Genomic DNA, 25,462 nt, shown 5'->3' on the forward strand with positions numbered 1-25,462 from the left:
AAAAAAAATCGTCAAGTCTTTGTGCATTATTTGAGAGTTTAAAGGGGTCTGTGCCCCAAAATGTACATTTGAGTCAGCTCAAGACTCCAGTGTACAACTAAGGAAACAAAGATCACATTTCTAATTGGGAAATATCGTTCCAGTTCAGTAGTCAGCAGCCAAGGTTTGCAGGAACTTGCAGACATTCAGACACACCACTTCAGACTCCACTGCAAAACGCCTTTCTTCGGAAGAAGCGATCCACAAGCCACGGAACGCCTGCTTTATTCTTGAGACACGCCTGGTCTTATTTGGATCTAGTATGTATTGATTGTCTTCAGCAAAAAAACAGCCGCAAAAGGCTGAGAACGCAAGGACAGTATTCACAATCATCCGCTAAAATGATCGTTGACAAGTCCCAAGCACCATTCACAGGACGAGACTGCCTGGTCTCTTGGTTTTTATTGGGTTTTTTTAATAAACATTAATTTTTCCTACCGTCTCCCCTCATGTAGAGTCAGCAGGTAGAGGTGCGCTTTCTGTATTGTTGGATAAGGGGGACCAGGCACTCTGGAAGTCCTGTCTGCAGCAAAAAGGGGTGATCCAGAAGTTCTTGTGCCGTTGCTCTTTCTAGCGGATCCCGCGTCAACATCCTTTCCAAGAAGTCTCTCAGAACTGGGGAGGTCTGTGAAAAAAGCAACCAACCAAGTCAACCCCCTAAAGGCACCAGGCGACAGCCCATGCAACAACCGCTGCCGAGGCAGGTTTGGTTTGAAAGGATCCCGGACATTCCAGCTCTGTGACCCTGCTTTCGCACAGAAATGGAACGTGAGAGCTCATGCGGTTTGGGCTGCAGTAATAACCTTCTGTCACCAGCGGGCACACCATTTACACAGGTTGGGTTGGTTTTTTTTAACGGGGCACAGCAAATTAAGACGAGACTGCCTGCCATGTCCTCCCATCTAAGTTCATTTTGCTTCCCATTTTGTTATTTCATCTTTTCAGCATTTCACCTCAGAAATTCAACAGAATCTCTGCTGCCCGAGGCACATCGCTTGGGTGTGAAGTGTTGAGCAATTCATTCTCTTACCGGCCACAGATTGTGGGAAAAGTCGTTAAAAGAGGATTCCCAAATAGGTTTTGAGAGTCTGGCAACCTGATGCTGCCAGCACAAGATGAAGAAACTGCAGCACAACACACTGAAAAGCTAAACGACCTCAGCAGGTTTGTCCTTTGAAAGATGTGTAAAAGCCTGTTGAGTAGCCAGACCCGAGAACCACTTAAAGGCACTGCGCATCTCTTGCTGATGGTAATCCTCTGCATCATTAAAACGGAATAAAAAATGAACTTGGTATATATTTATTTATTTTAATGCTGCTAATTACATCCATTTTAGTTTGGGGGCATTTTCCCAGCTCTGGTTCACTTAGAAGTAGATCACGAAATACTGTTCGTACTGAGCTACTGCTTATTTCTCGAGCGCTTTGAACGCCTTCGCTGTGATTGCTAGGGGGAGAAGGCAGGAGGCAGCTGAGGACGAGGGCCAGGACCCGGCCTTTAGCACTCTGGCAATAAATCCACCTATGTGTCAGGAAAGCAGCAGATCTTACCCCAGGTGTCCCTTCGCCCTGTGGCACCCCAGCACTACAGTAGTTGACCACAGCGAGCCATGAGCTGCCATCAGAAGGGAGGGCTGAGCCCCGCGGGGACAGCAGGGAGACGGGGGAGGACGGCCACTGGCCTGGCAATCCAGCGGTCTGGGGGAAGCCAGTTTGCTGCCCAGGACAAAGTGGAGCAGAGCAAGGCTGTAAACGGCTCTGGCTTTCACAGCCTGTGGTAGGGTCACCTCACCACGCACCGCGTGCGATCCGGACCAGAAGTGGCTTTACACCATCTAGGGAGGGCAACACCGGGTCCGGAATGTGACCTTGAAATTTTAATTAGCGTTGCGAAGAGGAAGGAGCAGCTGCTGGTGTTCGGGTGTGTGCTGTTAGTTCAGCAGTCTACTCTGTTAAATAATTCAGCTTCAGCAGCTGCAGATATTCTGATTAATTGGAAAGGCCGGATAGCTCAGAACGCTGCAGAAGCTATTTGATCTCGGAGGCTTGGATGAAATGAAAGGAGGACAGCTCTAAGTGGCGGCTAAAAGGTAATCACTGTATTTCTCATGTCACTGCTACTTTTCCGTAAGAAACCATGAAGCTGAGTTCCTCTTCAAAGCAGCCGCAGTGTCTCCATGACCTGCTGTCTGTGCTGAGCTCTCCTGCTCTGGCCATAACGCAGTCTGTGCAGTCCTGAAAGCCACGAAGCCAGAAAGTCTCAAGAGCAAGGATCCTAGTTACTTCCCTAGAAGATGAGCTACTCTGTCCACATCAGCCAGACATTAACTGCTGGGTCCACCTGAAGCAGCTTTGATGGCATTATCAGGTTTATGCCCAAGTGACCTTGCATTATTAGGGCTATTTCCCAAACCAGCCACTAGCTGTCAGCAGCGGCTTGAACCCACTGAGGCACCAGGGCCAAAGAAGTTCCCCAAGAAACACGTCCTAGCAAGATGACTTTCATAGCCAGCTTTACCGGGAACGGCTGATACGGATGTTTCCTCACGATAACCATCAGGTTTACAAGCGTTTGCCAGTATGCTCACCCTGTGGAAGTTTTTCAGTTTGGGAGGAGGGCTGTCCCGGAGTCTCTTCATTGCCTGGACTGGAGAATCACTAAAATAGGGGGGTTCTCCATCCACCATCTCTATCACCATGATCCCCAGAGACCAGATGTCCACCTGTGGGAGCCAATGTCACGTCAATACACGTGGTTCACAGCAACAGGTCCTTGCTTTGTGGCTTTCACGACGACTCCAACACCCCACCCATGACAAACGGTACTGAGAGAGTAAAACATTAACCCACTTGGTGCTACTGGACTTCTTACCACCGCTTAACAAAGACACCCAGGACCGAGCCACGCTGGTGTTGCGACACGTAAAGGTCTGCAAGTAACGGCTTGTGCTACACCCGGTTGGTTGGTAAACAAAACTAATCAGGCTGCTGCCACCTGCCCGTCATTTCAGAGCTCCCATCTCTGCCTTCCCCGCTCTCCTCCCCTCCCTTTATGGCACCGATTGATTTATATCATGTCACAGGCTGCCTCTTGCTAACATCTGTCCACACCACAGCAGATACAAGTCTATGCCAAGCTTCAGCTATAAGAATAGAGTAAGTTTACACCTCGTTCCCAGAAGCAGAACAACCTGTTTTTCTACTGTTTTAGGACATATTGGTATCATCACAATCAAATCTGCAGTCACGGTTTTATTTATATTTTAAATAGACTCTAGAGGCTCTTCCTAGAAAAGCCAATAGTTACTTTCCTGCGACACTTCAGAAGATTGTTTGCTACCTCTTCTGATACTAGGGAAGTGGTCCCTACCTCGGTGGCGTATGGTATCCTCGCAATAACTTCTGGAGCCATCCAGTAGGGGGTACCTACTAGGGACTTTCTTTTAGGGACATCTTTACTGATTTGAGCACAGAAGCCAAAATCTGAGAGTTTGACCTGTACAAAGAGAAAATCATTTTTAAACAACATGGAGGGGAAACACCAAAGACAAAGGGAGTAAGAGGATGAGGTACAAACAAGAGGTGGTGAACAGAAAGGAAACACGGAGACAAAGGCTGCAGCGGCGGGAGACACGAAACAATTTGTCTGAGGAAACGTACCCTTCCATCCAGTGTCAAAAGGATGGAGTCGCTCTTAATGTCTCGGTGAATGACCCCCTGAGAGTGAAGGTAGGACAGAGCCTGCAGCACGGATTCACACACTGTTGCAATTTGCTCTTCATTTAGCCTGAAATTACAGACACGGGAGGGTCACTGCGTTGTGCTGGGCAGTGGGCAGTACCCATTCGCAGGGCCTCTTCAGAGGCCCAGGGCAATCTGGGAGTTGAATTGCAGATACCTAGCTTGGTTCCCCTCAGCCCTGACTGTCTCACACGTCTACTGTTCTGCTACGACTGTCTTTTACTGTTGAAAACGTTCTTGCCTTGATGGTTACCAATTTTAAGTTCTCCTAAGTCTAACACGGAGAAATGGCATTTTCATTCTTGTATCCACATCCATTCTGCTGGTGCTGTTTCAAGCAGTTCTGACAGGCAAGGCTGCTTCTTCAGGCGAAGGTGCCGCAGTAACCGTTGAGACAGCTTTTTTTTTTTTTTTAAGCAAATACAGTAAAGCTATTGTTCACAAGGCTTATTGTGCAACTTTATCCAGAAAGCATCTAAACGCATCGTTCTGATAACGAATACAGGGATCCTTCACAGGTTTCACGCAGCTAGACACTTCGGATACCGCTACACCTAACTAAAGGTAGAGCAGGTTACAAGCAGGGAAGACGCTCCTGAATTTTACCACTCTCTGTCAGCACGCTGAGCGTGAGCACCACGAACCTCACCTTTAGAAGGTCTTGCTGTCTGGAATACCAACACAAGAATCTTCATGATCAAGTATAAGTGAAAACAATAGAAATTAAAATTATCTCCTGTAGCTGGGGACAGTGACAGTGTTCTCTGCACACTTCTACTGAGCAACGCTAGAGGTTAGGCATCTCGAAGAACGGCTGAAGTACCCAACTTGAGTACTTTGGAGTCGCAGCCTGTCTCTGGCAGTTGTTTCAAACAGCTCTCAGTTGAGGGCACAGAAATGACAAATCCAGGTCTGCGAGTAAGACTGAGGAGAAGAGAGCGCTCGTAAGGCAGAGCTGTGCAGAGCGCACCAGTACCTCCTAAACGCCCAGGAGCGACTCCTACGCGTTCAGGAAGGAGGCTGCACCATCAGCTGAGAAATTTAGACTCCCATCGCTTGTTCGGTATTCCCTATCTTACTCTACCGAACGGACGAGCTGACCGGGAGAGCTGCATGCCGTGGCCGCGCTGCGCCGTGCTGATGGCAAATCCGTCCCAAGGACGGCCGAGGGGGACTTCTGCCGTTGAGGGTAACCACGAAGGGAGAGGGACGAAGGCTGACTGTGGGGCTTCCCAGTACAGAACCCAACCTACTCAGAAAGTGCTTTTCATTCCAGAGTGCGCGAGCTGTACGAAAAGCTGATACCCTCCTGAGCTCTGGGGCTCAGCAGATAACACGAGGTGCGCTTTCAGCTTGTCACGTATGGAATTTGGTTTCAGTCAAGTGACTGCACAGTGTAAACCAGATTACTAGAGGATTACCTCACTCCCGGAGATGCAAATCAGTTATCACCTTCGGCAAATGTTTAATGAGTGGAATGAGGGTATTTTCCTCCCTGAGAAAAACCGACAAAGGCTTGCAGCTTACTTTTGACAAATGTTATGGTTATAACAGTTCCTGTTTCCACTAGGTGGAAAAACAAGCATTTGTTAAAAGGTTCAAAGGAAGGCCTTGTAAAATAACTCAAATCTAGGCTGAGGTCCCACAATGGAATTCAGTCTCACTGGTGGATATAAACTACACAGACTCTCCATAAACCTCTTCAGAACATATTTTTTTCGTTTTTATCTGCAGTTCCATGGGTTCTGATACCAGCTGAGAGCTGCAAGAGCTCCGCTGGCTCTGCAATGCCCTAACTCAGCACTCTTCAGGATTAAATGTTCTTTTTCCCGTCCAGGAGCAAGTACACGACTTACAGCAAAACCCTGGTTCCCAGACCCTGCGATGTGCCTCTGAACTCAGTGCTGGAGGGTCTGGCCAGCTAAGCGTCTCCAAGACACTCCTTACACATGGGGCTGGGGAGGCTACGGAGGACAGCGGGCTTTTTTTATGCCTCCCAAACACATCACAGATGTCCTTCCAAAACAGAGAATCCAGCAGAGCAAGACATATGCCTTAAATCCACCACAAGACCAGCAAAGGCTAGTCAAAGCACGCAAGCGAATTAAAGGCACACTATGATTTTAAAAAGCAAATACAATTAGTGTTAGCAATACTACCTAATTGTAATCCAATTAAGATTCTGAATCTTCAACAAGGGCGAGCTCATCCTACAGACTTTCTTGGTCAGTTTTTTCACTGCATTCCCTGCACCCGTTTGCAGCCTCGCAGGACTGCTTGGAGGCAGGAGGAGGGTGCTCCAGGGTCACGGGTAGGGCGCGACCACCATAACCGCGCCACCAGAACACCTTGTGAGTGGGACTCCAGAGGCCGTCTGAGAACAACTTCTTTGCCCTCCAGAAATGCTTTGGGCATTAATGAATATGAAGTGGCGGGGATAAGAAAACAAATTTAGGCGAGTGTCCAGTAGTTGCTATCTTTAGGCAACAAAACTTGGGAAGGAGTCCAGATCTCAAGGCTCTGCTGCGCTCCTCCAGAGGAGTTAGCTGCAAATTCAACCTCACTAAAGTTGCACCACTGAAAACACTTTCTGCATGCTCTTTAATACTTATTCAATGAGCTTCCTGGCCAGAATTCAACAGATATAGTAAACAATACTTTTTATGAGTACCGTGTTTTACAGGGAAGGTCATCAAGTAGATGAACAGTGGGTACCTAAAGGCAGCAGTACTGTAAACAAGGTCCCTTCTACATCACAAGTATCATCACAAAGTTCAGATGGAGGACAGTTATAAAGCGTAGTAGTTTCAGGGCACTGCAAACACAAGGTGTCTCAGGAAAACTATTCTTCCCAGAAATCTCCACTCTGCTGCTCTTGCCTATCAGGTGGCAACACAAGCGTCGATGCTTCAGGTTTTGCTTCATACCTGATCTGAGACACAATGTCTGTGAGGGCTCCCCCTTGCAGGAACTCCATCAGCACCCAGAGCTCCTCTCCCACTAGATAGCTCTTGTACATCTCCACCACGTTGACATGTTGGTAGTCTCTCATTATCACCACCTGTAAAAACACAGCGGACAACTGACCACCACAAAAATCACCAACAACGCTTAATCTTACCCAACAAAGCACGCGTGCGCAACCCTATGAGTGCAGTGCAGTGGCCTCCATCCCCCCGGTCATTTTTCTTCTTGGTACTAGTGTAATTCTGTTAAAAGGAAGACGTCTCCTGCTCTTCCCTTCTTTTTACCACGCCGACTGTTACCACGGCTTTACGGTGGAGAGCAGAACCCCACCTCTCACCGCCGTACTCACCTCATTAAAAAGGAGCTCCCGGCGCTGCTGCTTTCTCAGATCCATCATTTTCACTGCCACCTGCCGCCCTGAGTGCTTCTCTCGAGCAATACAGACAATACCTGTGGACCCTTCACCAATCTTTACATAGTTCTCCAGCAATGTCCGGGGATCCCCCTGGTCCACAACCATCCTAAGGGCAGCTTTGAACTGCTCATGAGTCACAACCACCGGGTCCTCACCGGCCGGCTGCCCTTTCGCAGAAGAGTCCTGGGGAAGGTGAAGGTTGCTGGAACTAGTCTGAGTCTGCCGGTTCCTGGGAGACCCTGCCGGTGACGGCCTGCCCTGCGGCAGTGCAATTGCCTTCTCCACTGTGGGTGACTTCTGGGGCGTCCCAGCTTCTGAGATCATCCTGGGGAAATCGGACGCGGGCTGATCTGACGGAAGAGACTGGGCTTTGGCTGCAGGGCTGCGTGGTGAACCCCATTGCTGGGGCCTGAAGAAAGCATTAGGCTTTGAGAAGAACAAATATGGAAGTGGAAGAAAGAAAAAGCAACGGTTAGATTAACAAGAAGAAAGAAGCGTCAGGAATCAGTTGCGTGTTACGCCACTCTGGCCTCGTACATTTTGTAGCAGACTGGAGTCAAGAGCTGTAGGTTCTGTCTCCAGCTCTGCCCAACATATGCTGCATGACTAGGGGAAGCCACATGGATGCAGATTTTCAAGAATCAGTTACAGGGTGGGTGCTATGCTTTAAGGACCTCCAAACTGAGGCAGTTAAAAAGGACCACTTAAAGCACATGCTTTAACAAAAACATCAAAAAACAAAACCCACCAAAAAAACCCCAACAAACCAGCTGCTAAAAAGCATTCCAACCTTGCCACCAAAACTCAGGGGCAACCTGTGTTGCAGAGAACTTGAAAATCCTTTATCCCTCTGTGCCTCTGATCTTCCTGTATATAAAAGGAAAGAGGATTCATGCCAAAGCTGTAAATCACTTTGATGTCTTGGCCTAATTCCCTTTGGGTAATTACGCTCTGCCTACTGAAAACTCACCCTGCGCTTTCCACTGGTGCCTGCAGAGCACTCCTGTCGATTCGGCACACAGCTAGCACTCTGGTTTGGGAAAAGCACCACGAACCAGGACAGCCGTGGGTGGCCGGCGTGAGACTTCAGCTACACAGGGCCACCTGCCACCTTGCCTTCTCCCCGGCTCAAAACCGACCTCCGATGAATTTGGATCAGCAGCGCTGGTTCCCGGAGCACTCGAGGCTTTCGGAGCCCTCCCACTCAAGTACCAAGCAGGCCCAACCCTGTTTACTTTACAAGATCTAGTAAGATCGTAGCCCGCAGTAACGTGGCTTCAGGATACACATTCCCATGCTAGCGCTACGCACACGTCTCCCAAGAAGGGTAAATCTTCAAGTGCTAGTGGAAACGTTGACTAATTAAAATTCAACAACATCCAGCAGGTTAGTTATAAAATACATTATATCCTTAGTTATACGTAAAATAATGGCGGATCTGATGAAGTGGCAACTTCAGAAAGAGCAAGCCGATCATTTGTATTATAGTGCAAAATAAAAACTTCAAAGCAACCAGCTTTTTCTCTCACACAATTCAGACTATTAATAAAGTTAATAATACGGGTATGGGAACCAAAGACTGCCAATAGAGAAATTTTTTAAAGAGCGCTCATTTTCTCTGTCTCAGACAGAAAATAATTGTACAGAATTTCATTCTGTGCGCTTTGGTTTTTAATCAAGGATCTGTGTCAACAGTAAAATCTGCATAAGCCTAACACACATAGGGCTCATTTTCACACACACAGAGGCCCTGAAAGTAGGATTTCGCAGCTCCTGGCAGCGGGGTGCAGGAGCGCGCAGACACAAACTGCCTGTCACAAGTTACTTCCTCCTCATGTACCAGCTCCACCCCTGCAGTCCTGTGGAGACACGTTCATGGCAACCAAGTATTTATTTCCCAACTCTTGTTTTGTCTCAGGAAAAAAAAAAAAGTTTTATATAACCTAGAGCATGCAGAAGGGCACACAGCAGGCACGCAAGCTCACGCATGTTTGTCTAACCACACGCAAGTATTATTTCCTGCTCCTGTCATTTGTCAGCCCTTACATACACATTTTCAGTCTCTGGACATTTTGAGGGGTCACTGGTTCTCCCACACCTTCCCCCGTATTAGGCCAAAAGGAGAGAGGACTCGCCCTTCCCATGGTGACTACAGGCAGCCTGTCAAGGCACCCCCCTCCCCATTTTCAGCCAGTTACATCATCCCCTTTCCATTCCAGCTGCAGTTATCCATTTTTTACACGTCACAATTACATCATCATCTCCATTTGTGAGGGAGACTGAGGTTTTAACCACTGGAGGCTGTTAAGAACAGCTCAGATAAACAATTGCCAGCGACGGTGCAGATCCTTCACTGGAGCAGGGAGATGGACTGGATAACCTCAAGGTCTCTCCTACTCCTCTCACAAGCAGCTCGAGTTCAAACGGACCCAAGCACACCCACCCGCGCACCCGCCATTTGACTGGTAACCTCTGCTCCTCCTCGTGAAAGTGCTGAGGCGCGGCAGAGGCACGCTTGCCAGGGGAGAAAGAAGCGGTCAGTTCTCCCAAGCACTCGGGGACGCCTCCAGGCAGTACAGATCAGCCCAGAGTCAGAGGCAGCAATAAGGGTGGTTTGGCTACACGAGAACTGCATTCCCTCACAATCCCGCTCCCTCGGAACGGGAGTCTGCAGGGAGAAGGCTGGGCCTGAACGCCTCGAGCCTGCTCCTTATGCAAGCTGCAAGAAGCCAGGTCGGAGAGAGCCCCACCCTGCCAGCCGCTTCAGAACAGTCAGTTCTGCTGGGCCAGCGGTTCCTCTCATCTTCCTCCGAGTTCAGGGCCTCCACGCCTGCAAGAAATTAGCCTGGCCTTGCACCAGCCCAGTGCAGCCTTTGAAACCACGGAGCCGCTGTGCAAGGACCACGAGTGCTGGGTTAGCCGGCGGCCTGCAGGGCTGCGTTCCCTATCCAGTAACAGGAACCAGCGTTTTGACTCCCGGCTTAGCGAGCAGCAGCGAGTCATTCGCTCAGGACAGCTTTCCTGGGGGAGAGGCAGCTATGAGCTGTCCCGTCCTCACCAGAACCCAACAGTCAGATTTCCAGTGCTGGGGGTGCTGATGGAAACGTTCCTGTTGTGGGCAGGTTGGCAGATACAGCTATGACCAACACGCTCTCCTCAGGTACTTCTATTTTGCACAGGCAAAAGAACACGTTACTAATGTAAATTACGGCCATTTCCCAAATGGCAAAAGCACATCTACGCTAGCACAGCGGCGTTTAAGTTGTGCCTTTACTACTACAGAAGGGCAAAAATGAGTAAGTCCCCGACCTCCTTCCCAACCTACATTCCTGCAAGCACAGCTCCACTAACAAGCCTTTCTCATGTAGATCTGGCCGTCCTTTTGAGCTGTGCCTAGCAGTACACTCGGTGAGGCTTAGGCGGACTACACGTTTCCTCTGACCCGGACTATTTTGATTCCAGCATTAATCATAGCAATAACAGATGGTTGCATGATGTTTGCAATTTGATTTGTTCAGCTGTGTAAGTAACCTCTGGAACTGCAAAGTCAACATTGCACTCACTCAAAAATACTGAATAACTATACCTTGATCTGCAGGGAAGGGCCTGACTTGTTTGAGCCGCTGGATGAGGGGAACACACTGCGCAACAGCCTCCTCTTCAAGCTGTTCTCTCTGGATTTGGAGCTAGGGCTGCCCTCCCCTGAGGGCCTGGAGTTGGCTTGTCGGGCGAGACAAGGCTGGGGCCAGCACTCTTCTGAGCTCTTCTTCCCCATCTTCTCGCTCTCCCCCGGTAGTGTTGGCATGTGCTGCAAACCAGAGGCACGCTGGAGGCAGCTGCCGTCCGCACCCTGGAACTCGGAAGGCCCGAGGGACTGTGCTTTCATCACCATTCCATTGGGATGAGACTGCCCTTCCAGTCGGGGCTTATAATCTGGCCACATCGTCTGCCTCCGGGTCACCTTGGTCCCACCATTGCAATTGAGGTAGTTTCCATATTTGTCTGCCCAGTCTGCTTCAGGACTCTGAAGATACATGTCTGGGGGTCTGTCTTCCCCCAGGAGCCCAAGGGACTGTGCTCTCCTCCTGCTGGTGGGGCTCCTTCCCCTCAGAGTGTTTGAGCTGATGGCAGAAAGCTTCTGGATGTCATTGAGTAGCCCGGAGATATAGCCTTCCACTTCCACAGTGCTGCCCCTCACCACAGTCTGTGAAACACAGGGAAGGGGAGGAAAGAAGAGTTGTAATAATTGAGGCTCAGTTTATCTTGACAAAAGTTAGATTTTGTTTGTCTAGCCAAAGGAGACTCAAGGAATTTAGGAAAAAAAGAGGATTTTTTTTCTTTTTGTCTTTTTTTTGTTGTTGTTTCCCCTCTTTACTGAGGGGAAACAACCACAAAAAAAGTCATTGTGTTACATCCTTCTGTCAGAGGCAGCAGTGCTTTCAGCCAGAACTGGGAGTCCTGCTGCTGTGCCCACATTCTAAAGGACAACACGAGAGCAAAACCCCGATGTTTTTAGCACTCCTGACCCTCCTGCGCTGAAATTCTGCTACACTACGGCACTAACTTAGGCTCAACTAGTTCTCAGAAGTTACAGCATGCCGTAGGCTCCATCTGCAAAAATTACCTTGCTGTTCCAATACAAGGTTCATCTCTCCCCTGAAGCACTCTCAATAGTGTTGTAATCAGCCTCCCTTAGTCTGGTTCTCTACAATTTTCGCTAATGCATCTTAATCCCGACTAGTGAAGACCACGCTGTTCCAACGCTCCATCCCTCCTCTGTTCTGCCAAGCCATTATAATTGAAAATGATGAACAAAGGGTCACAACAGCTCACAACTGCCTTGTAAGCAAACGATGAAGAACAAGGCTTCCATCCAAACAAGCAACAGCACTACACAAGTAGGACATCTGAAGCTGTCGGTATATTATGTAGTGCTCTATCTTGTTTATTCTGCAACTGAAAAGCTTTTAGTGCTGGGAACCAAAGCGTTACATTTCTTCACAGAAATTCACAGCATAGGATCACTCCTACACTTTCATGAATCTCTGCCTGAGGAAAGTCCTTCCCTGGTGTGATGGCAATCTCCTGTTTGCTAACTGAACTCCGGGGATCTTCTAAAGATGCTGAATTAATTACACCGAGCCTAATATTTAGCTGGTGCAAAACAGCAGCTCCAGTAATTTCAACAGAATGCCACCACAGTGCACAACAGGAGCACCCCGTTCGCTCAGCGCCTGAGAAAGGCAGGATAGAAGATTTTGTCAAACGAGGTGAAGAAAGGACAATCCAGCTCGTATCACTGCATACACAACATCACCTGCAGCGGGAAATGCTGCTCTTCAGTCCTGGTGTGTATGTGTGTGTATGTACAGATACACACCTCCCTCACCACATGATTGCATCTTCCTCCATGGCCCCAGTTGCTGTCAAGTAAAGAACAAGCTGAGGACACGTAACTCCTCAAACTGTTCCCATCACTTTTCACCAACCTCAATAGGAAAAAAACATACCAAAAGTTAAGTGGTCAGAAACCCGGTCTCTGAAATGTGTCATGGGGTGGGAAGAGTCTTCTGTCCGTTCTAATTTATCCACTAGAAACACCAGACATATCAATTCACCTCAGCAATGCACTCAATTAAGAGCACTGGTTCATAAATGAGCCTGAGCAGGGAGAGATGCAATATGCACACCCCCAAGTCTCCGAGCAGTCAGCAGGATGCCTCCACACCCTTGGTCATGCTCGCACAGGTAGATGGGAGAGAAAGAGGCCCTCCTCCAACGCTCACTGATGGTTCAATGTTTCTACAAATCAGGAAAAACAGTAATTCAAAATAAAGTTGGAAGAAATCTCAAGCGGCCAGCTAGTCCAAAGTAGGACAAAAGTCATTCCAGAAAGACTAACTTGTTCTCAACATAAGAAGTCTCCAAGAACAGATGCTATGGCCTCTCTAGAAAACCCATTCCAGTGCCCACCTCACTTCCGAGTTAAAAACTTCCTAAAATTAGACTCAAGTCACTCCTTGTTGCACTTCCAGTCCATTAGGTCAGCCCGATCCCCACAGAAGATGGGCGTTGGCGGTACTTGTGTATAAGGACTCCATCAGATTGAGCCAAACCTATAGGGAGTGCTCTTACAAAGATCATGCCTACCGACCAAAATTTAGAAACTAATTTTAAAAAGAAAGGCAACCCTTTACAAGCTACACACAGTACACGTCAAAAAAAGGAAAAACTATGACAGCTGAGTCCAGGACTCTGTGTATAAGGGCTTGGCCTAATAGGGCCAACTAGCACTTAAAAAAAAAAAATTTACTATTGATTGGTATCATTGACCAGGAATTCATTCAAATGGAGTTTACCCGAAACAATCAACTTTGTGACGCAGTCTAAGAGAGTATTTGCACTTGGACTTACTGGGGAAAAAAAAAAGACCCACAGTTTAAGATTCTTCTCTAGTTTTTAAAGCCTGTTGGGTATTCTATCCTTGTTCTCTTGGAGATTTGCACCTCCTTTCAGCTTTTACCATTACAGGTTTAATAGGCCGTACATGAAAGTAACAACTGGTTTTAGACTCTGGACAAACTCCAGTAAATCTCTTCATGCACATTTCTATTTTGACAGTGATGCCTCACGCTATTCTTCTGGGTGTACTTTTTCTAATACTTGGGAAAACTTGCTCAGTTTGCTCTGGGAATGCTACGGGTACAGTGTCAAGAGCCCAGCTGCAGTCAAGATGAAGGACAGAGCTAACGTTTCTGCCTGACCCAAAACCTGATACCCTGTGATTGACAGAAATTGGGTTTCTTGACATGATTTGTTCTTGATAAATCTCTGCTGGCTGCTAGCTATTACCCTGCTATCTCCTCGGAAGTGGCTGCAAATAGATTACTTGCTTATTTGTTCCAGTCTCTTTCTGGGAGTTGAAATTATTCTGACTGATCTGCAATTCCTTGGCTTTCATTAGGCCCAGCTGACTTGAAAATATGTAACTTATCCGAGAAGTCTCATTTCTGTTCATGTTCTTTCCTTATTCTAGCCTGCATTCTTATCCCTTCATGCTCGTGTTAATTGTGTTAGCCAGTGATCACAGCTAACCTTTTCAATAAAGACTGAAGAAAAATCATTAAACATTTAAGAATTCTTAGTGTCATCCCTTATTAACTTCCTTCCAAAATGAGCAGTGAACAAAGTCTTTCCTTCATCCTCCTTCTCCTCCTCAGTGCACTCACGATGTCTCCTTAGTGCCCTTTATGTTCTTTGAGAGTAACATCTCTTTCTGTGCCTTGGCCTTCCAGTTTTGTTCCTACATAAATTTCTTTTCTATTTGCCCTTTATAACTTGACCTAGTTTCCACCCTTCTGAGCAATCCTCCTGCAGTTTAAGCTCATTACAGAGCTCCTGAGCTAACCAACTTGGTCTCTTATTATACATTTTATCTCTTCTCTGGATTGTGGTCCTATCTCCTACTGCATTTTGAACCTCAAAGCACATTCAGGACACCATAAACCAGAAGGCAACACCTCCTCCCTTTTTCTTTTACCTGTTCTTCCTGAGCAAGTTTTTCCTTTCTAAATCAGCATCCTGCTCAAAGATCCTGACGTGCCATTTAAATTGCAGTTTTGATTTTGCATTAATACTTGCAGTATACTAAAATATAGTCCCATTTAGTCCCCATGTTTTAAGTATCTGTACACAAAAAGCTAAATATGTTCGTCAGATAAACAACTGTTTTATGTCCCTCCTAAAATCCAAGTAGCAACATCTCTATTTTACAACTTACCTTTCAGCTTTTGACTGGGAACAAAAGCTTCCCACAGGCTAGCAAGACTTTAAACACAATAATTCTGTCACCATCTTTCATTTGCTTTTCTAAGAGGTCACTGTGAATCTGCCTCTCTTCACACAGCAGGTCCCTGCAGTCCCTTGTGAACACGGTCTCCAGATGCCGTTGTCAACAGCCACCCAAGCAAGACAGCCATCGAAATTCACCCATCTCCAAGGATCAGGAGCTTGTTTCTCTTTACTGAAGGACTTGCTTTAAGGACAGTCTCCTGTTTACTATGTCCCACTTTCTGTTAAAATGTTGGTTTATAAACCCTTGTAGCCTAAACCATAGTTTAGTCCTGCTCCCTCTTGTCTCCCCTTCACTTAGCCACCCATGACCAGCAAGCTACTGCTACCCACCCTCTCCCACTCAGGCTTCCCTGTCACCTGCATTACCAGCCAGATTTGCTCACCCACGGGAACGACAAACTTGCTAAAACAGGTCTCTCCAGGAATTCTCCTCTTCGCTTCCCTGTACAAGAGCTGAACACATCCTAGGCCCTGTCAGCTACCCCGGGAGCTTTCACAGGTCCTTGTTCTAGTGACAGGCAGCCAGCTGGTGACACTACTGCAGCTGAGGACACTACTGTCCTTATTTCCAGTGAACCTACTGTCACCTCAAATAGAGACAGTCTTACCAAAGCCCAGAGCCTGCTATCCACTGAATCCCTTACAGATCCCACCCTGAGCCCTGTTTACCTATATATGGGGCAACGGAAACTTTGCTTCAACTTGGGCCTCCCCAAGGAACAGGAAAGCCCAGGGGACAGGAAAGAGTAGTCTTCCTCTTACCTTCATAGGCTGGAGTTGCATCCTCGTGATCCTTGAAGGGTCTACCACTGGCTTGGGGCGCCTCAGCGTGTCTAGAATGTTCTGCCATTGAGGTGGCAGGCCCACAAATTTGCCCTCCTTTGGGTCAAATGAAGTGTGGACACGGTGCTCGAAGTTCTGCGGAGCCGAGATCTCCGGGCGTTTCTTCTTCTTCTTGCGGAACATGATGCCTGAACCAGAGAAGGCAACGCCTCAGTGCTCTTGTATGCCCAGTCAGTAATATTGCGTATCAATCACGTTAGTTAATTACATCGTATTAAGAACATCCTCCAGTGACAAGAACTTTAACAACAGGGTCCATCATCGACTTTTACAGATGAAGAAACAGAGGCAACAAGAGAGCAATGACTTGCTCAAGACCCCCTAGCAGGTCCGTGGCTGAGCTAGGGTTTCTAGTGACCTTTTCAGTGCTCTGCCCACTGTGAAACAGCGCTGCTATTTCAGAGAAGCAGCAGACACCTGTTACGCCTATGGCTGAACTCCTACCACTTGGCTTCCTTTGTTTCTACAAATGCATATTGCCCGAAATAAACGTTTTAAATATATATGAGACATATATTTATGTTTTACAGGCTTGTACCGAGGTTAAATGGCTTTGGAGTCCAGCCCGTTACAGTGTGGATTCCCCTACAAGCGTGGAATGAAGGGTGGTTATGAACAGGGCTCAGGCTGACTTCTCACCGGTTGCTCTAAGTAATAAACGTTTGATTCCCATTTAAAGACAACAGAGCTGTTGCCAAAGGAAGAGCTGCCCAAGACTGATTTTTGGATCTCAGTTTTTCTAGCTTAGACAGAGGGCTTGGGAGAGAGAGAGGAGGTGGTAAGTGGAAATCAAACTCTGTCAGCAGGTAGCTGAAGAAGCTAAAATTAAAAACTAAGATTCCTTTCCCTTGGGGGCTGAGAGAGACAGTTTGTGTGAACAGCAATTACAAATGCAACAAGCCAAAACCAGCTAACACTTAAATATACCCAAACACAAGAGACATTCAAAATCTGAATTTAGGATTTATAGCCAGAAAGAGAGGCAGATAGAAAGCCAAAAGTTTTAGATATTTTTGAAATCGGGGAGATATGAAGGAAAAGGAAGAACTGGAGCTGCGCAGGCAGCCACAGAGGTGGGAAAGCTCGAATAACTGGAAGACACAACCACTTCACAGAAGACGGACAGGGAAGATGGGGTGAGGGAGAAGTTGCTCTTTCCACGAAGAAACAGCTCAGAGGGAGGGAGATTTTCTATGGAGAGCCGGGCTTTTTGCAGCGGTGAGTGGTGGGAGTCTGACAGACAACAGGCACAAATCAAAACAAGAGAGGCCCCGACTGGACAGAAGGAAAAACCTTTTCGTGAGCAGGAGAGTCCAGCACTGGAGCAGGTTGCCCAGACAGGCTGTGCAGTCTCCATCCGCAGAGGTTTTCAAGAGCAAGTTTTCTCTTGAAGATAAAGCCCTGAGTAACCTGGTCTGACCCTCAGAGCAGACCCTGCCTTGAGCAGGGGGCTGGACTACAGATCTCTTGAAGTCTCTTCTCCCCAGAATTATTCTATGATTCTACTGACTGGTTTTGATGGCTTTAAAGTCACAAGTATTCCAAGTCACATTTTCCTATTTGCTGCTGGAGAAACATGTTTAAAGGGCAGATTACTGTTCTGTGGATGCAATGGAACGTGCCCCAGAGCTCATCAGCTCCTCTCCAAGACGCTTTCTGTCAATGCACAGGACGGACGGTGCAATGGGAGCCTTGAGAGATGAAACAGAGACCCAGTGCCAAAACATTTGCGGTAGTTCAGTGCTAAAGCTCTCTAGCTTGGGAAAAAGCTGTACAGATTTCTTTAAAGAATTAATATCCACCAGTAGGAAAAAAAAAAATATTTACATGCTCTTCTCTTTCCACTGACTTTAATATTAGCATTTACCTCTGACTAATACTGCTTAAAGTGATGAATGCTACCTCTTCCTTGACATCAGGTAGAGGATTTTTGCCACTTAATCATCAACTTTTAGTGATCGCTCTTCCCCTGTATGGGACCTCAGCTTCCAACTATTTGTGCGGAATAAGTATTTACAAGGGTCAGAGACACAGAACACATACAGAGATAACATGTGGTGGTGTAGACACGAACAGACTTCTAGAGGACACTGGTCTCGAAAATCAGCGCACCTCGTGCTTTTTCGCCCCCCAATGAAATGTACGTCAAATATTTTGCAGGTTGTTTTACTTAAAACTTGCTTAGGGAGCAAAGCGCAGCCACCAGGTGAACAAGGACTTTGCTTCCTGGTGCCAGACTGAGATCCTGAACATGCACACACACTGGCTTAAAAAGTGGTTACCATGATCCCGTAGTCACTGGGGTGGGCAGTGTCTGTAAGCCGCAGAAGGACCTTTACACCATCTAAACCCCCAATCATGCAATCCGTCCTTGGTGCAATACAGAGTTCACACACTGACAATGTCCATTGCAATACTGCGTCCAGAAGCCTACTAAAGATACCTTTCAGTTGAAAAAGAAAGCAGAAGATTAGGCCACTAAAAAAAATACTTACAAGAGAGGCTGGAAGCAGCTGCTCTCCCTAGAAAAGGTTTCACAGCCAGAATAATCTTTGCTTAGAATATGTTCCAATGAAAACCCAAATACCTCTTAATGGAGAGCTTATGGGAAGAGCGTTTGCGCTCCAGGTCTGTATTGCAACTACTCACACACAGTGATTCATCTCTAAAGCCCCTTAGGTGCTGTATATTAGCTAGTAATCGAGACTAAAGTCATAGGGCAATTCTTTAAGGAAAAAAAAAAAAAAGCACAGACAATCCTGGAAAGGAAAGATATTCTAATAGCTCATGGTGTTAGTACTATTCAAACCAACAGCTGGTGCTATTGAGGAGCTTTCACAGCCTCCAAGGAAAGCAGGAAGTGTATCTGTAGTATTACATCAAGTTCTTCAGTTCTGAATCGTTGACTACATGTCAGGCATGACAGCTACTTGATCCACCAGAACTGGGGCATTTCCAGACCTTGCTGTTTCAACCAGTATCTCTCCTTCTCTCACCTGCTCCTACTCTCACAGCATCATTCCTCATCTCATCTTCATAACGAGAAGATACTCAGGGCATAGCACACAATGTCTTTCAAGTTTGCTCTCTAACTCCTTCAGGCGGCAAGGGGTCCTGTAAAATGTGGTGTTACAAATGCCACGACCATTAACACTTGTAGTATCAATTGTTTTCTGAACATTTGCATGATTTCCCCGCAAGGAGAACAATTCCAGCTAAACTACTTCAAAACACAAATATTTAAAGCCCGGGTGATATTTTGGCCCCAAACAGAAGAGTGGCTTGATGCCAGCACGTCAGTTTGCACAAGAATAAGCGCTACACTTGTGTGTTTCCATTAAATCACTATACCTGTCAATCGACCCTTAGATCCTATATCCAAAAGCATGCCTCCTAAACCCAGAACGAAGCATCTACTAAGTTCATCGTCAGTTTTAGGGTGACTAGCTGACACGGCCTGCATCTACCTTATTGGCTTATAATAGACATCTTAAAAGCCACAAAATGTAATCAACTCCAAACACAACATACCCCTGGGTATCCAATGACATTTGCTTTACGTGGTCAGCATCAATCTTTGAATATAAAGACATTGCCGTATCAGACAGGTGGTTTAAAGGTACACCGCATTAAGATCAAATGAAATTCATACACTAAAAATAGTTATTCGAAATCCAATGGATTGTAATAATCTGTGTAGGTTTTGCATTTCATTGAGGTCTGTATTTAACCAGTCTCCTTTCACTTTGAGGTTTTCATGCAAGAGCTGTTTACTCATATTTCCAATACCCAGCTAAAGAATGTTTAAATATAATACATAAAACAGGCCTTTTCTAATTCAGTAAGAAATTCATCAGAACATTTTATGCATATAAGATTTTGTAAATCAAGCCAAACCTGTACTTAAACGTAGACAGCAACCCTTTAATATAATACAAATACTGTGCACTGATTTTATAATAATCTACTAGACTTTAGTCTTTCATTCACTGCTGACAACTGTACTGTAAGAAATGTCACAAACATAAATAATAAAAGTCACTACCACAAGACAAAAGCAGTCGGAGATTGAAATTCTCTCAGCGATCCATTCCTGCTGCCTGGGAAACCACGTTAGAATTTTCAACTCCAGATATAGCTGTTCCTAGAGGATACAGTTCCAAAAGCTGTCACATCTGCCAGTGAGCACGAGAAAAAATCCCACAGCCAGCAGATCCAGAGCAGGGGGAGGGATTGACTGGGAAGGAGGGGCAAGAAGAGAGAAGGGTCAGGCTCAGATGAGAGGAAGGGGTGGGAAGATTAAGGATGGCAGAGAGAAAGGGGAATGAGAGTTAGGAAGGGAAAGAGGAATGGCTGGGAGACAGGCAGCCCGAGGAGCAGGGCACGGAAAAGAATCAACCCCACTGAAAAAAAAAGAAGTAGATAAACGTTATCAGGAATTGCTCACTCCAGCACACGAGTTCAAACGCGCAGACAAAGCGGCTGGCGTGCACTGTCATCTCATCTGACTCACCTCCACCCTGCGCACACACCATTCCCTGCTCCAGCAGATGCCCACTGTGCTTCACTGCGCTCAGACGCCCCTTCACTCACACGTGCACTTGGCGACAGCAAGACAGCAGGGAGCGACTTCGGCCTCGCTTGTACAGTTTCCAGTTAAAAATAAGCTTTCCCTCCCCCTCCTCGCTGCAGCAACTGAACTCACTCCTCGGTGCTCGTTGCACTGCTATCGCAGATCTGGACGCAGCTTGCTACATTCCTCCCGCCCCGGACAAGAGATAACGCCGGGTCCCTGGGCTGAAGAAAGCCATTCCCATGATTTCTACGTCCTCCCTCAGCCGATACGCCAGGCTGCTCTGGCCAGCTACAGGAGGAGGTGGGGAGGAGGAGAACTCTTCCTCCAGGACCTGAGGAACTGCAATATGCAGATTGAGTTTGGAGTAGAAAGATGAAGAAGATCCCAGAGAACCCACCAATTAAAAGGAAAACCGTATTTCCCTACTCTGCTACACAGGTCACTGCCATGCAATACATTCCAAATGCAGTGCAAGTTAAACAGGCCATTATCAACGCATGTTGCGGGCATATATGCACGTGTTCATCCATGGGTATGCGTGAATACACACACACGGTATTTCACTGTATTCCATACCCTCTAAAATCCTAATGTTTACCCTCCTGAGGTTTCTGACATGATCGTTATTTATAACAAGCCATAAACGTTCCTAGCAGTTTGCAGACAAAGAAAAATGACAGGTTCCTTCCCTCAGGAACTTACAAATCTGAATGTGACTTCACACAGCAAGAAATGACAACAAAGGGTGAGTGAAGGGGGGAAAGAAAAGCAAAATTGTCTGAAATCTGCAATGGGGTCTAAGAGCACAGAGCCTTGTCACAACGACACCTTCCACATTTGTCTGCAATTCTAGTTTTAGAAATACTGGGTTAGGTACATTTTTTCTCCTAAAGGAAGAGTGGATATTTGCTTGCTGTGCTATCACTTCCCCTATTTCAAGTCCTTTCCTTCCACTCCTCTCTCTCTCCCTCACCAGCCCCCAATAGCAAAGCTATGTGTTGGAGCAAACTAGCAGCACAGCAAACTGATGTAATGCTCTAAATCCTGCCCAAACACACACATGAGCGCACAGATTAATATTACATTAGAAATAAGCTTAGGGAGAGACATATTTGTTATATTGGTGGGTTTATTTTTGACAAACGAGGAAAAGAACACAACTGCTTGACATTTTTTGCTGTGCCTCCACTGATCAGGGTCTGAAGGCTTTGGTGCTGCCTCTTTCTCCCCTGCTCCATTTCCTTGCTCATAAATTAGGACTAAAAGCTGGAACAGAGTGAACGCCTATTTGCTAAGCTTGTTTTGGACACTGCTCAGTGACACACTTTTAGGTGTGTTTTAGCTATACTAGACCAAATTCATTCCGCGACATACAAAAGCACTCGCAAAGAAAAGACCTCTTGAACTTTCTGGAGCCAGTACAGGCACGTCCCAAATGCTAATGGGCTTTTTCCCTTGACAAATAATAACTTTCCATTCTTTACAGTCCCCTAGAAATCCCAGCTAAAGTTACTGTCTCATTGTGTCTCTGAAGGCAGGCCCCACCCTCCAGAGGTTTCATCTAAACAGACAAAAGGTAAGGAAAAGGAATTATTATCCTTATTTGCAGATGAGACAGAAAAAAAATTACTAGCTCGGCTTCTTCCCAGCTATGTCTAGATTAGCAAACCTGAAAGAGCTTCCAGGTATGTCTCCTGGCTGCTTTTTAACTTCATATTAAGGCCAGATCCAGACCAAACACACCCTCGCTTCCATGGAGAGAAAACATGGGTGCACGGCACCGGTGGGAGCCAAGACATGCCCTGACCACGTGTTTGACCTTGACACCAGCACATAGGTCTAGACACCACGAGAGAAACCAGCTGCACAGACAGAAATCACACCCGAACCTCAATTGCAATCCAATGCCTTCATTGTAAGATTAGCCTTCTCCCATCTGTCTTTGGTTTGTGAGAGGCTTACAGCTGGCAGATACCACTGCAGCACCAAGAGAAGGCTGCAACTCATTGCATCCTTTCGCCCAAAGCCAGCAAGATGCGTGCTGCAGGTCGCAAGGCTGAGACATAAGCGACTGTAACAACTATGACCCTTTCCCCCCACCTTTTAAACAACTTGGCGTGGCTGTGTCGTGTTCCGGGTACACAAGACCGTACAGCACCGCGTCTGACACCTGCACACCTCGCTGCTCCCCTTCCAGAGAGTAACCGCAGCGTTTCAAGTGGCTTTACCGTCATTATTTTGCCACAAATGATGCATCAGGGTTAAAAACAAGTGGCTGTATTTTGCTCTTAATCCGGAATACCAAAGAGCTTCAAGACAGGGCAGGATATGAGGCTTCACTCTCCGCTGTCTTGGGTGACAGATCCGTTCAAAACGAGCATAAAAATATTGCCGAGATTAGAATAAGAACATTTAAGGCTCTGTCTCCAAAAATTCACATGAGTAGCAACGTCTTACATATCAGATAGGAGGTTATGTTGGGACAAGCGCAAGGGGCCACATCTGGCACGCTGGGTCACATGGCAGACGAAGGAGCCAAGGCACTCGGCTGCATCTGGGGAACAGCTCCTTCGAACCAAAGCGCTTCGAAACGCTGGGCGCCACGTCCTGCGGCTCCGTCGAGGCACCGCAACCCCACCGTGCCCCTCCACGCCACGGCTCAGACCCGGCTGCCTCTGGCACACCGGGCTACGCGAGGGAAGCGGCAGCTCCGCGCGGCAAGCGCGCGCGGTGCAGACCGTACCGCGGGGAAGCGCCGGGCAGGCGCCAAGCGAGAGTCGCACGGCCGACTGCTGGCGAGCAGAGCTGTCCCAGCAGAGGCACTGGCGACCACACACCTCCTGGGTCACAGTCCTCGCTCCAGCACCAGGGCAAAGGGCTGGCAGAGATGCCAGAGTGATTCCCCAGCCCACCCAAGTACAGAGATGCAAGAGTTAAACCTCCTTCCAAGCAACACGAAACAATCTGAGTCCCTATTTATGATCTTTATGTTCTCCCAAAGTGAGATACGTATTTATTTAATTGCTGTCAACAGCCTGCAAGGCAGTTCACTTGTGTTATCCCCACAGGATAACTGATGGGAAAACTGCAGCCCAGGCAGTGTGCCCCAAAACATGGGAGGAGACAGACTGGCTCAAACCCCACAACCTGGCTGACTCTCAGTGCCTTCCCACTCACTACTGCCAGCACCCAGATGGAAATTTCAATCGTAACAGACAAGTCTTCTCTTAGGGAGTATCAGTTATTCTGCTCTGTTTGGAAAAGCACATGCCATGAGTATGAATGTTCACAGAGCCCTGCACACATTAAAACCTGAGGTGCACTCGTAGCACAAGTAAAGGTAAATAACTGTTATTGTCTACAGCTACCCTCCACGAGCTGGTTAGCCTTCAGCTGTCCTTGCTCACTTCGGAGCTGGTGTCTGTACCTGTACAGAACTGATGCCAGCTCTGAATGCGATGAGAACTTCAGCACGGTACCTCTATCGATACCCTCAAGAAAATGCCATGTGCGATGCAGGACTCGGAACCTGCCTGAGTTTTTACTTGCAGTCGGTGTCGACTGGTCCAAGCTGATGTAAGCAATCCACACGAAGTATTTCCCTCTTTTTTCTGCTTGTGAGTTTCCTGAAGCACATTAGAGAAACAGGTTGGAAAGTGCTCTTTTTCTGATTGGAGGCAGGACAGCCAAACTTTTACAGTGCTTCTCCTTGGGAATGAAAACCATTTTGTGACCAAGCAAGAGTTACGTTTCCCACTTTTGCAAGCCTTGGCAGCAGGACCCAGGATATTCCTTCCAGGTACATCCGTACTCACACCCATCTAGACAGAATCAACCCCTGTACAGGGAACAGGCTTTCCATCTGGAAGCGCAGTTACTAATCCAGCAAACTATTTGCTGATAGCTCTTCCCACTATTTGATCAGCTTTGCTACTAGATACACAAACCATTGCTCACACTTAGCGCACAGGACGTACATACCAAGGCAGTGTAGAATATTAAAATCAATATACAGCTTCATCACACCATCAGGAATGAGACTTTTCAGTGGGACAGGGCTTAAGAGAGCGCCATGCAGCAGCATTCCTTTCCCCAGCAGCTGTGTAGGGGCTGACTGAGATTTCACCCAAGCTCAAAACTCAGAAAAGCAGAGGAAGACTCAGCAAGTATCTCTTACTCTACGTGCACCCCCCAGCCTCACCTGAGAACTCGCACTCACCAGCCACAAGCTTCTCTTCTGCTTTTTCAGTACTCTGTCCCCAAATACATTAAAGCATTAACGTCCTGGCAAAGAAGAAAGCAAACGCATCAGCAAACATTAATGGACAGGCTGTTTTCTGTAGCCGTAAATAACTGGCTGTATGTGTGGTTACCACCTGGCAAAAATAATGAAGTACAAATGCCCAATCGAATTGTAGATTGCAACTTAAACAGGAGGAGATTAGTCAGCTTTCAGATAGCCAAAATACGCTCGCACACACATACACACGTGAGTACTACGCCGTGGTTTCAGTAGGTGTGCTGAAAGGATCTCGGCTAGCACAGCAGCCAGGAGGTCAGGAACACAGACATGAGGGGTTTGACTGGTGAGTCAATTAGACCCCTTCATAAGATACAGTGAGGGTCCTTGCAGATACAAGAGACTTAGGAGGAGATATCACTATGTCTCGTGTAAAGGCAATAAGCATGCATGTTCCTGACACGCTGTCTGCTTTCTCAAGCATAATCCAGAGTAATTTTTAACCCCTTCTTCACCCCAATGTTTTAAGAGCATCACCCTGCAAGATTCAACAATGCATTTTCCTCTCTGCATTCCCCATCATCTTGAGTGTCAATAGGCTAAATCGCTAGACCCCAGGCACCACAGACCCGTATACTGGCCCACCTGAAAAACACTTGAAAGCAAAAACCACGAGATCTTACTGGCAGTCCTGCTGCAACAGTGCCGGTAGAGGACAATTCCAAGTGAGAGGAGAAAGAAGGGTCTGGAGGGAAACTCTCCCACTGTCATGCAGCAAAGCCGATTGG

The 25,462-nt window shown here is 47.1% G+C and overlaps 1 protein-coding gene across 2 annotated transcripts; it reads right to left on the bottom strand.

The window, feature by feature from the left end:
* Positions 1-496: 496 nt before the first annotated feature.
* Positions 497-25,445, bottom strand: PAK6 (p21 (RAC1) activated kinase 6). Of its 2 annotated transcripts, XM_009961490.2 has the most exons (9): positions 25,358-25,445; positions 15,778-15,986; positions 10,748-11,365; positions 7,096-7,587; positions 6,707-6,840; positions 3,699-3,825; positions 3,409-3,534; positions 2,627-2,761; positions 497-664 (listed from the first exon to the last, which is right to left on the bottom strand). In XM_009961490.2, exons 1-9 carry the CDS (start codon positions 25,443-25,445, stop codon positions 497-499), a joined length of 2,097 nt encoding a protein of 698 aa, XP_009959792.2. The 2 variants fall into 2 exon arrangements, with proteins under 2 accessions (XP_009959792.2, XP_009959793.1); XM_009961491.2 differs by lacking the exons at positions 2,627-2,761; positions 25,358-25,445 and having other exon boundaries at positions 15,778-15,981.
* Positions 25,446-25,462: the final 17 nt, after the last annotated feature.

Source organism: Leptosomus discolor, chromosome 12 (genome assembly GCF_034619465.1).
Source record: "Leptosomus discolor isolate bLepDis1 chromosome 12, bLepDis1.hap2, whole genome shotgun sequence".
Taxonomy (NCBI): domain Eukaryota; kingdom Metazoa; phylum Chordata; class Aves; order Leptosomiformes; family Leptosomidae; genus Leptosomus; species Leptosomus discolor.